The sequence below is a fragment of the Psammomys obesus genome, unplaced genomic scaffold (genome assembly GCF_907164565.1).
Source record: "Psammomys obesus unplaced genomic scaffold, mPsaObe1.curated_primary_1811, whole genome shotgun sequence".
NCBI classification, from domain to species: domain Eukaryota; kingdom Metazoa; phylum Chordata; class Mammalia; order Rodentia; family Muridae; genus Psammomys; species Psammomys obesus.
The window spans coordinates 42,865,189-42,881,416 of NW_026593286.1; the positions used below are offsets into that span (position 1 = coordinate 42,865,189).

Consider the following 16,228-nt stretch of genomic DNA (forward strand, 5'->3'; position numbering starts at 1 on the left):
CACCCTTTCTCCCTCTTCTCTCCTTATGCCTCTCCCCTAGTCCACTGATAGGGAAGGTCCTCCTCCCCCTCCATCTGACTCTAGCTTATCAGGTCTCATCAGGACTGGCTGCATTGTCTTCCACTGTGGCCTGGCAAGGCTGCAACCCCCAGGGGGAGGTGATCAAAGAGCCAGCCACTGAGTTCATGTCAGAGACAGATTCTGTTCCCCTTACTAGGAAACCCACTTGGAGACTGAGAAGCCTATAGGCTACATATGAGCAGGGGGTCTAGGTATTTTCTATGTATGGTCCTTAGCTGTAGCATCAGTCTCTGCAGGCCTCTCAGGGCTCAGATTTAACATGTATATGCACAGACTTTATTGTCCAGCCTTTAACTGCTTTAAATTGGAAATGTGATGTTTGTGTTTCAATGTTCTTTTATCAATTGAATCCTTAAAAATATGTGTAAATGTTTATATGTATAATCATAACTTATGTTTTAGGGCCCTCCAGGATCACAAGGACCAAGAGGGGACCGAGGCCCCAAAGGAAGACCTGTAAGTTGGCCGCTGTACGTCCCTCAATATGTGTCAAATGGGATAATTTGCTCTTTCCCTTTGAGTGCAGTGAGGGTGCCAGAGGCACTGTCATGCTGTCACTTCCATTAAATGCCACAAAGAATTCCCATTATGAAATGATCATACAGCTTTCCAATTTCAAGAAAATTATTGCATGAAAATTATTGCCCATCGTTTACTAGAGAGCACAACTGTAATCATTTGTTCTTTACAAGGTCTAATTAAAATCAAGGTGACTAAAGAGACATGGCTAATATATCATGTTGAGTTCAGAAGTTATCGTTCTTGAATGAATAATGCCATGTGCGTACAGTTAAGGTAAAATACCTGAACTCTGTGCTTTTTGGTTGCTGTGGAAATATCCAACTGAAAAGAGGAAAAAGACATTATTAAATAAAATTTTCTTTCAAGTGGTTACACAGAAAATTAATTTTCTAGGAAAAAGTCTTTTCTTTCCATGGTGTAGCTGCTAAAGAGATTTAGGAATTTTTAAAAATTAACACTATTATCAAAGGGGGTAAGGTATAACTAAACAAGATCAAACTAGAGCCTGTATGACCTTGAGCTAAAGCAAGATATACCCATTCACTCCGTAGACTCCTTTCATTATCTACTTGCATGCAACGTAAATTAGTCTCTTCTTTTAAGTATATTTCTAACACCTCACCATAAAATCTAAGTTGTTTCATATATTGGATAACTGAATTACATTTTTTGTGGTTGTGATTATACCACATTCCAACAAAAATTGTGTCATTTAATTTTTGTCTCTAATTGTAGACACTGAAATTTAGTTCCCAATGGAATTTTGGCTATATGTGTGTGTTTGTCAGTAAGTAAATGGAAGGAATAGATAAGCAAAGAGGCAATACGCAACTTTTTTGAATGGAATGTTTTAAGACAGGCTTGTATGTGAACATTTGCCGTTAGTTTCCTTTCAAAGCATCTCATATTTCGTCAAGTAGAGAATGTGAAGGCGATACTTGTACTACGGGGGTGTCACAGGGACGGAGGCCCACTGGTGAGGGAGAGTGCCCTAAGGGTATGGGGCCACGTCAGGGCGAGAGATGCACTCCTGCACCCTTCACGGCCACCCTCGTCAGCGACTTCATCATATGCCTAGTTCAAATGCTTTTAGTTCCCCGGGTGTCAGTACAGAAGGAAAATGGCAGGCACAAGGTGAATCTGTGGGGTAGAGCCTGGGTGGTTACACATAAAAGCTATTTTGCCAATGTATTTGTGCATAATATGTAGCTGATGGCACTGTCCAATGTTTCCACGGAAGTTGCTATGGAAATAATGATCGCAGTTCAGAATTCCTGATTAAGAGACAATGAATCTAATTCCCATTCTCTCTCTCTCTCTCTCTTATAATGAGGTAGCTGTTTCCTCTCTCCAAGGTAGAGATTTTGGGTCAGATATAATTCTGTGTTTGGGCATAAAAAGAATGGAGAGTAGTTATTTATGAAAGCAGAAGGTAACCCCAGCAGACTTTTCTTTTTTAAACTTATTCTTCTCTCATACAATACATTTTGACCGCCACCTCTTCTCCTCTTCTGAGCTTACCACCTCCCCTTTTTCCACGATCCATTCCTTCTCTGTTTCCCTTCAGAAAAGAGATGGCCTGTCAGTGGTATCAACATAGCAAGATGCATTAAGAGTAGGGACAAACCCTCTACCACGGCTGGGTGATGCAGCCTCGTAAGAGGAAAAGGCCCCACAATCAGGCAAAAGTGTCCTTGTTAGGAGTCCAACAAAATCCCAAAGTAAAACAACTGCCACATGGATGCAAAGGGCCCATTGCAGACTCACGCAGTCTCTGTGAGCTGTGAGGCCTGCTTAGTTGACTCTGTGTGCCGTGTTTTCATCGTGTCCTCTGCCCCGCTGGCTCCTACAGTCCCCCTCTTCTTAGTATGAAATGCATTCCTCTGTGAATCCTAGCAGGGTGGGATACGTGATGACATGTTAATAACCATCACTCTGTTTCTTTCCTTTGATTTGTAACTTCTGCTGACTGCCCTGGTATAAATATCACTAATTTCAAAATTCAAGCATAGTACAGAAGACACATAGGTAGAAGATTTCCATTGAGGACACAGCACTTCTTGGTGATGTTTACTGGATTAAGATCTTTACTGTTACAATAAGAAGTGGTATTAAAATCCTAGGTACCAGTTTCCATTTCCAATTTTCATCACTAGCAAACAATACAGAACATTTCCATCAGGCAGTAGGGTTTCTCAACCTCAGCATCATTAAGGTTATAGACCAGATAACTCCTTATATTGTGAGACTGTTGTACACTCTACCTACCAGATGCATATCCCCTTTTGAATTGTTGCAAATAAAAACACCTTGATGCTACCAAATCCAGGCAAAATAGTGCTGCGTTTAGAAGTACTGATGGAAACAACTCAAGAAGTCAGTGACCACCATGATTCTCTCATTAGAGGTCACCAGTTCAGAGTGTATTACCCAGGTTACTTCCTACTCAGCGTCCTCGATTTAGAGTGTGTTACTCAGATCACTTCATAGTGACAAACTAGCCACTTACCTGGAGATGGACACTCTGTGGTATGTTGAGCTCAATTGCACATGACACTTAGAGGCATCATCTGTACCCTGAAACATGCACCAGACATTGAAGCTGTAATATCCCATAATGTACCTGTGTGCATGCTTATGTGTGTGTGCATTTTGTGCATCCCATTGCTAACCCGCTGCAGATTAAAAGTTCTGGAGGAGCATGCAGCTATTTTCTTCAAGTGGGCGTTTAAAGTTCGCCACCTAGTGGCCATTCGCAAGTGCCTTTATGCAAAGTGCTGCCCCGGAGTATTCTGGCAGAGGAGAAAAGACACACAGACCATTTACTTACCTTAACACAAAAACTATACTATTAAGTTTAATTGGAAATATAAAATGCATTGTAATGGATTTCCAATTATAACTTATTTTTTATCAGTAACATGTCTAATTATGTTTTTCTTATTTTCATTAAATTGTTTACATTCAGTTTGTTTTAAAATGTTTTAATCAATGTTTATTAATTTAAATTTCAAATTATGTTAGATTAACACAAAAGTAATTCCAGGAAAATATAAAAGAGACCAGAAGTTAATGAAAATGTCAGCTCTCTTCAGAGCGGACCTTGCTTGGTGTCTGATCACTCTTAAATTTAGAGACTTACTATTAACCAGATCTCTTCTATTCACATGGCAAATATAGTTTTCTATTTATTTTGGAATTTTTTTGGGGAGTAAACAGTTTTCTGTTACCTTTTTTATATAATAATAGTTATCATTTAGCAGTTTAATTTGGGGGGAATAAAGAACTAGGAATAAGGTCAAATCCTGCTTGTGTGCTCTGGCATAGAAGATGCTGTCACATCATGTGACACAGGAGCCTGAGAACTGGAACATGTCTGCTCTGCATACAGAAAGATCATAGTGAGTTGTCAGTGGTTTAGGGGCAAGAAGGGAGTTTATTTATAAAATTTAAGAATGTTTTTCATGAAATCATGTTTTGAATTTTCTAGGTTCTACCTTAATTCAAAGACATAAATGTTGGGTTTTTGGCCCACTACTGAAGGATGTTTAAATATAGCAAATTATGATTAATCAACTTCTTCGACTTGTCCTAGCCTTCTTGTCTGCATTTGGTCGATATTGGAATTACTGACTATGGCCTCTAACTGACAGCTAGAGATACTCTCTTGACTGAGAATTAGAGCTTCTTTTGCCTTTACTAGTCCCCATGGTTAGTGAGAAAAATGAAATTAGCTTGTGATTTCTTTGTTTCTCTCTTTTTTCTATCAGAGCTTATTAGGACTTAAGACAAACGCGCGTGTGTGTGTGTGCGCGCACACACACACACACACACACACACACACACACACACACTCCTGATAATGCTGGGGAGAGTGAGCTTCTCCAGACCTAAGGACGTGGCTCTTCCCCAAGCTGCCCTCAGAATGTGGGTTATGAGAAGGGTGGAGCCTGGCAGCGAGTCATTGCTCCCTTCTCTGAGAACTAGGCTTGGTTCCATCACACTGACTTGCCTCTGATGTCTCATTGGTCTGGTTGACCACTTGGGTGGGAAAGAAAATAAAGTGAGCCAGACTTAAAGTAAAAGAGTGAAATGTGCAAATGTTATTCACAGTATTTAATGTCAACTATACACCAGAAATTCTGCAAGCCTCATGTACTTTGTAAGATGAACTAGACCCACAAACTCTTCCAAGAGTCTTTGCATTTGGGGGAGAAGATGAGGTAGAAACAGGTTAAAGCAAGCACATTCATAGTTAACTGTAATACAAGACAGACAAGTGATTTTAGAAACTATTATTTAAATACACTTAAGCATCAAAATCTCACCAATAAAGATCATTTTAAAATACTGCTGGAGTGAAATGATTTTCTAATTATTTTAAGATTTAACATATCAAGTAAAATTCTTAGCAAGACTGTGTCTCCATGGCAGAAACTCTGGCCAGTGTTGGAAATGACAGTGTTTAGGTTGTCTTTTGTAATTATCGTGATTGCTATCCTGAAGTCTGTGCTTTTAGCTTTCTGCTAAGTACACCTTAGAAAGTGGTTCTAATGCCTACTGGTTTCTTTCCTAGGGTCCTCGTGGTCCTCAGGGAATTGACGGAGAGCCAGGTGTTCCTGGTCAGCCAGGTGCCCCAGGGCCTCCTGGGCATCCCTCTCACCCAGGACCTGATGGCATGAGCAGGGTGAGTTTTACACTTTGGTCAACATACCAATTAGGTTATACATAAATCATAAATCCATTCTTACGGTGTCAGTTCAGAGGTTGATGTCTTACTCCAAAACCTGTGGAGTGATTTCAGACCCACTATGAACAACACTGAAACTCACAAATCCACAATGGGTTGTTGGAAAAACACAAAGTATTCTTTTCTAAAGGCTTACATAAAGGTATTTGTTTTATCCCAAAACCTTTGTTTTCTCTGTTGACCACTGCACTGTGCACACAACAATGAACTGAAGAATATACATTTCTGTTCTGCTGTTTCCCAGGCTCCAAAAAACCAAAACCAAAACCAAAACCAACCAACCAAAGAAACAAAGTGATAAATGAAGCCTCCATTTTCTGGGAGACATGACTCCGAAGATCATGCACTCAGTGCCTAATGTTATCCAACTAGACTTTATCTCTGAACATTTCTAAACCTCTGAACAGTGCTATTGACTTATGGATCCATCCATGGATGAGTTCATTAAACAGGCACCTGTGAGCATTGCACTGGTGATGAAGATTTTAACCCAAGTCTTTTGGGTGTGTTGGGGAAGCCATAGCCAAGCCATAAAATTAAAAAAGTATTAAAAATTATTTGATTATTAAAAAGGTTTCTGAAATTTTAATGTCCCACTTTAATCAAACAAAATGCTTCATTCTGTCTAACCTGTTGAATTCTTGACGGCTGCATATGGCACTTAGGAATATATTATATAATATAAGTAACCTTAAGACTATTATTTTTACAACCGTTCATGCATTTGTTTCCCAACTAATTGCAGAATGAATTGTCAGTTTATTTTTTGAACAATACAGACATTTCTCCACTATAATCTGGAAAGCAATAAAACCGCTGGCATATATATGAACAATTTTGGTCATTTAATTGACAGAACATTTTAAAGGTCACAGAGGATAGGTAAAACTGTTCTCAATTCTTGGATTAATCAGAAATTTATTGAAAGGATTATCACATTTTTGTAAACTCACATAAAAGCAATTTTTAGGCTACTTTCCATAAGTGAATAGTAAGCACCATTTACTTAAAATAGTTTAAAATGGAATCTGGTGTCTTTAAGATAAATACTTAAAATGCATTATTTGAGCTTTGTTCTGTTATCAGCATGTTCCAGGGGTGGGAGGAAGCCAGACGAAGACATCAGAATCCACAGCTGGTGACCGGGAATCTGTCAGGATGATCTGTACTTTTGTCTGGTTTCAGACATGTCCCCCATTGCATCAGTTTTTCTGAAACAGCATACTTACAAAATGCTTGGGGGGGAATAATGGCCCATCAAAAGCACACACAATGAAAAGCAGCTTAATTTTTCCTTATGTGTTAAACTCAAGTGTTAAAAATGGCTCTTAGGAGAGCCTTGCACGAGAATGTCAGAGTGTGCACATTTCTCACTGTTAAAAGTCCGTTGGTGCATATCTTTTACAGTGGAAACAATATCAACACTTTATTTTACAGCCCTTTTCAGCTCAGATGGCTGGGTTGGATGAAAAATCTGGACTTGGGAGTCAAGTAGGACTCATGCCTGGCTCTGTGGTAAGCAGACAATTTACTGATGAATTGTTGGTTGAAAGATACTTACAAACAGAGAGGCTTAATGTAGCTAGTTAAGAACTAACATCTTAAGCCAGTGAGGTGACTCAGCCAGTTAAGGTACTTGCTGCCAAGACTGATAATTTGAGATCAACCCCCAAGAAACATATGGTAAGAGAGCATACACTCTTCTGAATTCCACATGCGCAACATGGTCTGTACACACACACACACACACACACACACACACACACACACAAGCGCGCGCACACACACAGAGAAACACATACACACAGTCACACAGTGAAACACACATACACAAACACTAACACACAGATAGACACACACACTTGTAAACATATACACACATGTATACATACATACATACACAGGCTCACACAATCATGCCCACATACATATGCAGACATGCGCACACTTTATAAACAGAAAGAAAATTAAAATATTTTAAAGCCCACCTATCAATGCACTTAGTTCATTTAGTAAGTCCTGCAGTGTGCAGTTTAATAGTCCAGTAATGTACCATTCATACTCACACAAAGCATTTGTGAACATCAGTAAACAGCTGTCTGCATATTTCATTTACTGCTTGGGGAAGTACAAGCCATAACGACCACTATCAAAGCACGGCTGTTCTTTCATAATAAAAAGTGTATTTATTATGTTTCACTGTGCCGATTAGAAACACTGACGGCAGAAACTTCAAATAGATATGTGTTCTTTTCCATTTATGTGAGTTCCCACTGACCTGACTTGCTTTGGCTGCTTCATTCCAACAGCTCTGCTTCCCAGGCTCGTCCTCTTGTGTCTCTTGCTTCTTGAATTTTCGATCTCCCTGGGTTAATTCTTAAGTTGGCCATTTGAAGAATTCCAGACTCTTCAAACCAATTCTCCCATGCCTTTTGATCATAATAATTCCAAAAAATTGTCCATGTTAATGAGATTTCAGGCAGTCACACCTCCTGGATACTCACTGCTCTAGCCATCCACAGGCCAGCTTTAGGATTTCTCAAGCCTGGTATTTATTTTCTAAATTACTAGTGGTACTGTTCACTGACTGTTTTGTGATCGGTTTCTGAGATATGCTTTATATATTTACAGTTTAAATTATGCTTATATTTATACTTGTATCTTATCAAAATATATTTATTTTTAAAGTTTATAAATTTAAATATGATGTTTTATTAGTATGTAGTAATTGTACAAATCAACAGGTTTCACTATGTCATCTTTATCCATGTACACAATTTGGTCATACTCATTCTTAATTTTCTTCTCTTGTCCTTTCCTATTAATGTCCTTTCTTTTCCCAAGTAACCACCCTTCTACTTTCACATTTTTAAAGGAGCTTTTTCTCCTTAGTAGGTAGTAAAGAACTAAAAATAACTGAGCAAACTTGTTTGAGTTTGATTTTAGTTAAACTGATTTTACTTTACAGGATTTGACGTTTAAATTTTGTTGTCCTTGTATGGAATTAAAATTCCCTGAAATCTGAATTTTCTTCCACATCTATTTTGTTGTGCTTCAGGAAATCATTTCATATTCAGATAAGAAGAACTGTGTTTATAGTTTCAATATATGTTCTGAAAGAGAGAAATGTTTCAGAAAACTCGGTGCCCAGATAATTTTAAACTGACATTGAAAATAACGTAATAAATACTGTTGGTTTCACAAACTGTTAACTTCGCTTGCTATTTAAGTTAGCCATTCTGGTGCTGAAGCATCAAACAGGCTGTCTGTGAGGACAACGTGCCTGCCAAGATTTTCCCTTCCTCAGATGTTTTATCAGAACCACCCATTTGCACATGTATGGGCCCTCGTCCTAAAGACGCTGGGTGTGCATGGGCATAGTTATCTCTCTTTATGGCACAAAGGATACACAATGAAATCATCACACACATCACTTAAATTTAATCTCTCTGAGTCCTTCCGCCTGCCAGAGTAAAGATGGAGCATGTCATTAGGGCCTCTGGTCAATCGCCACTTAGTTGGGGGGCTGAAGAGGTGGCTCAGCTGTGAAGAGCACCAGTTCTTGCGGAGGTCCCAGATTTGATTCTCACCCTTATGGTGGCTCACCACTCTCCATACCTCCAGTTCCAGAGGGTACAGTATCCTCTTATGACCTCCAAGAACATCAGGCACATATGTGGTACACAGGCATACCCATGAGCAAAACACTCGTACACATAAAGTAAGTAAATCTTAAAAAGTAAAAATAAACATGACACAACAGAGTATGATATAACTTCTTTTCACTTGTTTTTAAGGGTCCTGTTGGTCCAAGGGGACCTCAAGGTTTACAAGGAAAACAAGTAAGTGTTTTTATAATTAACTTATATACTGTAACATAAGGAAAGAGCACAAATAAGGTTCATGTTTCATGACTACTTTGGGCAGAACATTAAACTGCAGAACTCTCACTTGGAATGGCATCTATCACAAAATCCTCGCTGACGTAGGGACATACACAGCATTCTTTTTCAAAAAAAATTGTTTATAACTCTCTCTCTCTCTCTCTCTCTCTCTCTGTGTGTGTGTGTGTGTTCTTTATTTCTTAAGGCAAGGTTTCCTGCTGAACTGATAGCTCACCAGTTTCACCAGTCAGCTGGCTGGTGTGCTCCCAGAGTTGCTCTGTCCCCATCTCTGTCCACCAAGTACTGGGGATACAGGCTGGCTACCGTATCCACTTATCTTTTACATGGGAGCTGATCCTCCTCATGCCTGCATGGCAAATGCTTAATCTACTGAGATGTCCCCTAGCCATCACAATTTCTTAATACATTTTTATCATTTGATTTTTTTTTAATTTTTTTAATATTAGTTACAGTTTGTTAACTTTGTATCCCAGCTGTATCCCACTTCTTCTTTCCCTCCCAAACCCACCCTCCCACCTTCATCTCCTCCCTGCCCCTTTCCAAGTCCACTGATAGGGGAGAACCTCCTCCCCTTCCATCTGATACTGGTTTATCAGGTGTCTTCAGGACTGGCTGCAAAGTCCTCCTCTGTGGCCTATCAGGGCTGCTCCTTCCCGGGGTGGGGAGAAGGTCAAAATACTCTACCCAGCAGTGTATCAAAGCAGATATTAAGACTCATTACCAAACCTTTGGCAGAGTGCAGGGAATAAAAAAAAGGGGGGGGAGTTAATATGACCTGGAGAGGACAGGAGTTCCACAAGGAACAAATATATCTGAGCACAGGGGTCTTTTATGAGACTGTTTCTCCAAACAAGGACCATGTATGGATATAGCCTGCTCAGATGTAGCCCTTGGTAGCTCAGTATCATTTGATTTTTTTAATGTGACTGACTAATACTAGAGGTTGTGAGTCCTTAGTTCTAAAATAATGGAGCATTAGCCCATGTCATGATGAAATTCCCATAACTAATTATTTTCAAGTCTCTGGATTTACAATCAGATAATAAAAAGGCATTTGCAATTATTATTATATTATAAATTAAAGCCAAGGTGATTAGTCTGTGGAATCTTTCAAGAAGACTCTAACTCAATATGGTTTCTTTCTACATCTATCAAATACCAGTAAAGCTATGATTTAGAACTATTTTGTTCTTTGTAATGATACTTCAAAAGAAGTATCAAGGCAATGACATACTTCAAAATCAAGGTGATTAGTCTGTGGAATCTTTCAAGAAGACTCTAACTCAATATGGTTTCTTTCTACATCTATCAAATGCCAGTAAAACTATGATTTAGAACTATTTTACTCTTTGTAATGATACTTCAAAAGAAGTGTCAAGGCAATGACATAGTCATAATTATCTGTATGGATTTTACTTCATTACATTGTTGAACAGAAAGGTAATTGATAATGGTGAGGAAGGTGATGATGATTAACGCCCATTCTGTGCTAGCACTGTTCTGTTCTAACAGACATTATCCAAACAGGCCAGTGAACTAAGTCTGAATCTTAGTCTAAATTTTCAGATAAGGAAATTACATTATATTCAGAGTCAGTATTATGGCTGAAATTATATATCTAAAAATTGGCAGAGCTTAGTTTCCACACTGTGCATTGTCAAGAGTCCAGAAATTGGTATACTGTTTTCCTTTTCTTCACTTATTATTTTTTCTCAATTTTAGGGTGGTGTGGGGCCAGCAGGACCTCCTGGTGAGCCTGGCGAGCCTGGACCAATGGTAAATGTGGAGTAAGCATATCAGCCCGTTTGTTGTGAGATATTTGTTTTCCTAGACCTCAATAATTTATCAAGTAATGATAATCCTGGATGGCCCCTTGCTGTGGATTATGCTTAAATTCTGTTCCTAAATCACAGTATTTTTAACTCAGAGTCTGAATGTTGTGGGAAGTATGGACACATAGATCTGTGCAATTCAACGTTTCTACTGTTGAGCACCAGAGCTAACACAAACATAAACATTCAACACATTAGTAATGCCATCTGATATTTTTTCATTGTCTCACTAGTACTTGGCTATTGTTGGGAGGAAGAGGTGAGTATCCCTCTTCGCTTTTTTTTTTTTTTTTAGGGTCCAATTGGCGCTCGTGGGCCGGAGGGACCGCCTGGGAAGCCTGGAGAAGATGTAAGTTTCTATTGTCTAACAATGCATTCCAAGGGTCACAGGAGTATCCTGCTCTGACTCCCATTTCATTACCTTACCACTTCACCTCCCATTAAATCCACTGTAAACTGGAGAACACAGGTTAAAGTTTTCCAAAATCGGAAAGTATTCTTTATTATGAGAGTGTTAAATTATTAGATACTCTATTGACTTCTCCAGAACTTTTATTAATATTAATCTTTGAAAACAAACAAATTTTTGTTTTTTTTCTAAGGCTGGAAAGATGATCCAATCTGAACATATAACACATGTTTATTTTATTTTACTTTTTGCTGTGCTGGGATCAAACTTGCTGTGTTGTACACGATAGGGTGTCAACCCTGAGCAGTGTCCAGCCCTCTGCATGTAAAGTCCGGTGTTCTGAAAATGGCAAAATCAGAGCAGGTTACTCTGTGCCCGTTTGTTCACCTTAGAATTAAATATTACCAGAAATGGAGCCTGGGTTCTGTTTTACACTGTTTGCAGCACAACGAAAAACGTGCTACAGGCTTTTCATCTGTAATCTGTCATGCGATGTCATGACACACCTCTCCGTACCTCTCACTTCCTTTTTTCTGTTCAGGGTGAACCTGGAAGAAATGGGAACACTGGTGAAGTGGGGTTTTCAGGATCACCGGTAAGTTAATGGTTTTCAGTGTAATGGCACAAAGGTAAAATAGAGTGGAACCTGACATCATATGCATGTATCAGACACAGGGTAAATGCAGACACCCACACAATAGCCCCTTCTCTCAAAATGCAAACTGTGGAGGACATTTCGCCTGCATTACTGCGAATTCCAGTTCCTAGAATTTCACATAAAAACCCTAGAGCCAAACAGTTGTATCATAACTATAATACACATGAATACTCCCAAACTAAAAATTTCCATAATTATGAAGTATTTTAAGAAGTCACCAATGTGACCTAGTTACAATTTATGACACCTGAGTTTTGGTGATCTCTAAATATTTTTATTGTATAGCAACCCATCTGTCTGAAATAATAGCTTAAATCTGGTGCTTTGTGAATGTGTTCTTCATCAGCTGGGGACTAAACTGTCGACAGGATTTTCCTTTGGCTGCTCCCCAAGTTCTATTGTTGTCTGAAATCCTTTATTAGTATCCTGGGCCCTAAAATCTTCGGACGAGATGCACTCATTGCCAAGATGCCTAACACAACTGTTTTATCTCCCCTTTAACTCACTCAGGGAACATATATGTGTGAACTCACTCTAACAGAATTCAAGACCTAGAGCCTTAAACATCCCAAAAACCTGCCTGTTTGACCCTAATGTTGCTTCCTTTAGCTTCTTTTAGGGTGTGAAAGAGTAGAATGGAGAAAATGAGAAACCGAGAAAGCAAAAATTCTTCTCAATCGTACCGATGCATGTGGGTTCTTGAACCGAACAGCCCTTAGTTTAATCTAGCCCCGTTCACTTTAGTCCTTATAATTCGCTAATGTTGCTATACTTACTCCAACCACCAATACTGCAAGGCCCCCTGTTCAGTTTCTGAAAACTGGTAAGATTCATTGCTGGTTTTTGTGTTTTTAACATAGGAATGTTGATCTTTAACTGGGATTTATAGAGCTGTAAGGATAACACAGTTTTAATTGTGAAACCAACACCCAAGCTTCCTTTTCTCTTTCCTTTGCTACCCTATCAGCCGGGGTATAAATGCAGACAAAGGCATGAGGTGTAGCTACGAGGACAGATGTCCTTTTCCACCCAGTTCAGGCTGGAAACTGCTGTGACCTTTTGACTCCTGCATGTGTTCATGGAGTGTATCTCCATGGGGAGGACAGGAACTCTGCCAGCACAGCACAGATGCACTCTGCAAGCTCACTGCAACAGCAAGCGCTTGTGCTGTGATGACAGCCCTGGGTCAGCAGAATGAGCATTCTTTATGAGTGTTAGTACATGTACTTCATTTCCTTCTTACACGTAATCACACGGGAATTTTCCCCACAACCATAAAAGCTGAAGTTAACAAATTATTTGAAATAACAGCTCAGTTATTTCCTAATAGACTTGGATGAGTGTACACTGAGTTGCTTGTTCAGGATGAAGGGAGATATATCTCAGTAAAAGAGAGGGTGCCAGGAAATCAAGCAAGCAAGCAAACAACAACAATAACAACAAAAAAAACAACACAGTGGCATCTCATCTCTTCAGAGAGAATTAGTACATCTTTAGTCTACTACTCTCAAGACACTAAAAAAATATTTCCCTTGCAAGAAGTTACAAAAATATTGCTCTTATCATATCATCTGATTTAAAAAAATATTATTATCATTTATTAGAATTTATTCAATTTGTATTCCTTCTGTGGCCCCCCTCTCTTTTCTCCCCCTAGGACTCTCCCCTAGTCCACTGATAACTGAGGTCCTCCTCACCTTCTATTTGACCCTCTCCTATCAGGTCTCATCAGGACTGGTTGCATTGTCTTTCTCTGTGGCCTGGCAAGGCTGCACCCCCAGGGGAAGGTAATCAGAGAGCCTGTCATTGAATTAATTCCAGAGAAAGCCTCTGCTCTCCTTATTAGGGAATCCACTTGGAGACTGAGTCTATGGGCTACATCTGAGCCAGGATTTTAGGTCCTCTCCATGCATTGTCCTTGGTTGTTTTATCAGTCTTGGCAGGGCCCCCAGCGATGTCTCTGTTGGTCTCCTTTTGGAGTCCTATTCCCTCCAAGTCTTTCTATCTCTCTCTTCTTTCATAACATTCCCTGCACTCTGCCCAAAGTTTGGCTATGAGTCTCAGCCTCTGCTTTGAAATATCAATCAGTAGAGTCAGAGGCCGACTGTGGTAGGCTCCTGTCCTGTTCCCTGTTTTCTCCCTCTTCTGATATCCATCCCGTTTGCCTTTCTGATTGAGGATTGAGCATCTTTCCTAGAGTCTTCCTTGTTGTTTAGCTTCTTTAGGAGTATAGATTTTAGTACGTTTATTCTATATTATATGGCTAATATCCACCTATGAATGAGTATATATCATGTGTGTCTTTCTGTTTCTGGGTTACCTCACTCAAGATGATCTTCCTTAGTTCCCACCATTTCCCTGCAAAGTTCATGATTTCCTTGTTTTATTTTATTTTATTTTTTTTTAGTTACAGTTTATTCACTTTGTATCGCAGCTGTAGCCCCCTCCCCCATTCCCTTTGAATCCGACCCTCTCTCTCTCTTCTTCTCCTATGCCCCTCCCCCAGTCCAATGATGGGGAGGTCCTCCTCCCCTTCCATCTGATCATACTCTGTTAGGTCTCATCAGGACTGGCTTCTTTGTCTTCCTCTGTGGACTGGTAAGGCTGTTCCCCCCTCAGGTGGAGGTGATCAAAGAGCAGGCCACTGAGTTCATGTCAGAGATGGTCCCTGTTCCTATTATTGGGAAACCCTCTTGGACACTGAGCTGCCTTGGGCTACTTCTGTTCTAAGTTATCTCCATGGTCCTTGGTTGGAGTATCAGTCTCAAAAAAGACCCCTATGCCCAGATTTTTTGGTTCTGTTGCTCCCCTTGTGGAGCTCCTGTTCCCTCCAGGTCTTTCTCTCTCCTGCTTCTTTCATAAGATTTCCTGCACTCTGCCAAAATCATGAAATTTGCAAGTAAATGGTGGGATCTAGAAAAGATCATCCTGAGTGCGGTATCCTAGAAGCAGAGAGACACACATGGTATATACTCACTTATAAGTGGATATTAGACATATAATATAGTAATATATAGTATAGTATAGTATAGTATAATATAATATAATATAATATAATATAATATAATATAATATAATATAATATAATATAATATAAATCATACTAAAATCTGTACACAAGAAGGAGGACCCTGGGTAAGATGCTCAATCTTCATTCAGAAAGGCAAATGAGAGGAGGAGGGAGAAAACAGGGAATGGGACAGGAGCCTACCACAGAGGGTCTCTGAAATACTCAACCCAGCAGGGTATAGAAGCATATGCTGAGATTTCATTGTTTTTAATAGCTGAGTAGTATTCCATTGTGTAAATGTAACACAATTTCTGTATCCATTCCTCAACTGAGGGACATCTAGGTTGTTTCCAGCTTCTGGTTATTATGAACATGGTTGAGCAAATGTCCTTGTTGTATACTTGAACATATTTTGGATATATGCCTAGGAGTGGTATAGCTACATCTTGAGGTAGCACTATTTCCAGTTTTCTAACAAAGTGCCAGATTGATTTCCAAAGTGGTTGTACAAGTTTACATTCCCACCAGCAATGGAGGAGGGTTCCCCTTTTTCCACATCCTCTCCAGCATGTGTTGTCACTTGAGTTTTTGATCTTAGCCATTCTGATGGGTGTAAGGTGAAATCTCAGGGTTTTTTTGATTCACATTTCTCTGATGACTAAGGACATTGAACATTTCTTTAAGTGTTTCTCTGCCATTCAATATTCCTCTATCAAGAATTCTCTGTTTAGCTCTGTACCCCATTTTTTAATTGGATTATTTGATTTGTTGGTGTTTAACTTCTTGAGTTCTTTATATATTCTGGATATTAGCTTTCTGTCAGATAAAGGGTTGGTGAAGATCCTTTCCCAACCTGTAGGCAGTCGTTTTGTTTTGATGACAGTGTCCTTTGCTTTACAGAAGCTTTTCAGTTTCATGAGGTCCCATTTATTGATTGTTGCTCTTAGAGGCTGTGCTGTTGGTGTTCTGTTCAGGAAGTTGTCTCCTGTGCCAATGAGTTCAAGGCTCTTCCCCACTTTTTCTTCTAACCGATTTAATGTGTCTGGTTTTATGTTGAGGTC

The 16,228-nt window shown here is 39.4% G+C and overlaps 1 protein-coding gene across 1 annotated transcript in view; it reads left to right on the forward strand.

Moving 5' to 3' along the window:
• Nucleotides 1-16,228, forward strand: part of Col5a2 (collagen type V alpha 2 chain) — a 139,834-nt gene that overhangs the window by 79,874 nt on the left and 43,732 nt on the right. The window contains exons 6-12 of the mRNA XM_055616744.1: nucleotides 484-537; nucleotides 5,180-5,290; nucleotides 6,791-6,868; nucleotides 9,151-9,195; nucleotides 10,981-11,034; nucleotides 11,386-11,439; nucleotides 12,041-12,094. Of these exons, the coding sequence (XP_055472719.1) occupies nucleotides 484-537; nucleotides 5,180-5,290; nucleotides 6,791-6,868; nucleotides 9,151-9,195; nucleotides 10,981-11,034; nucleotides 11,386-11,439; nucleotides 12,041-12,094 (450 nt within the window). The remainder of the gene's footprint in view (nucleotides 1-483; nucleotides 538-5,179; nucleotides 5,291-6,790; nucleotides 6,869-9,150; nucleotides 9,196-10,980; nucleotides 11,035-11,385; nucleotides 11,440-12,040; nucleotides 12,095-16,228) is intronic.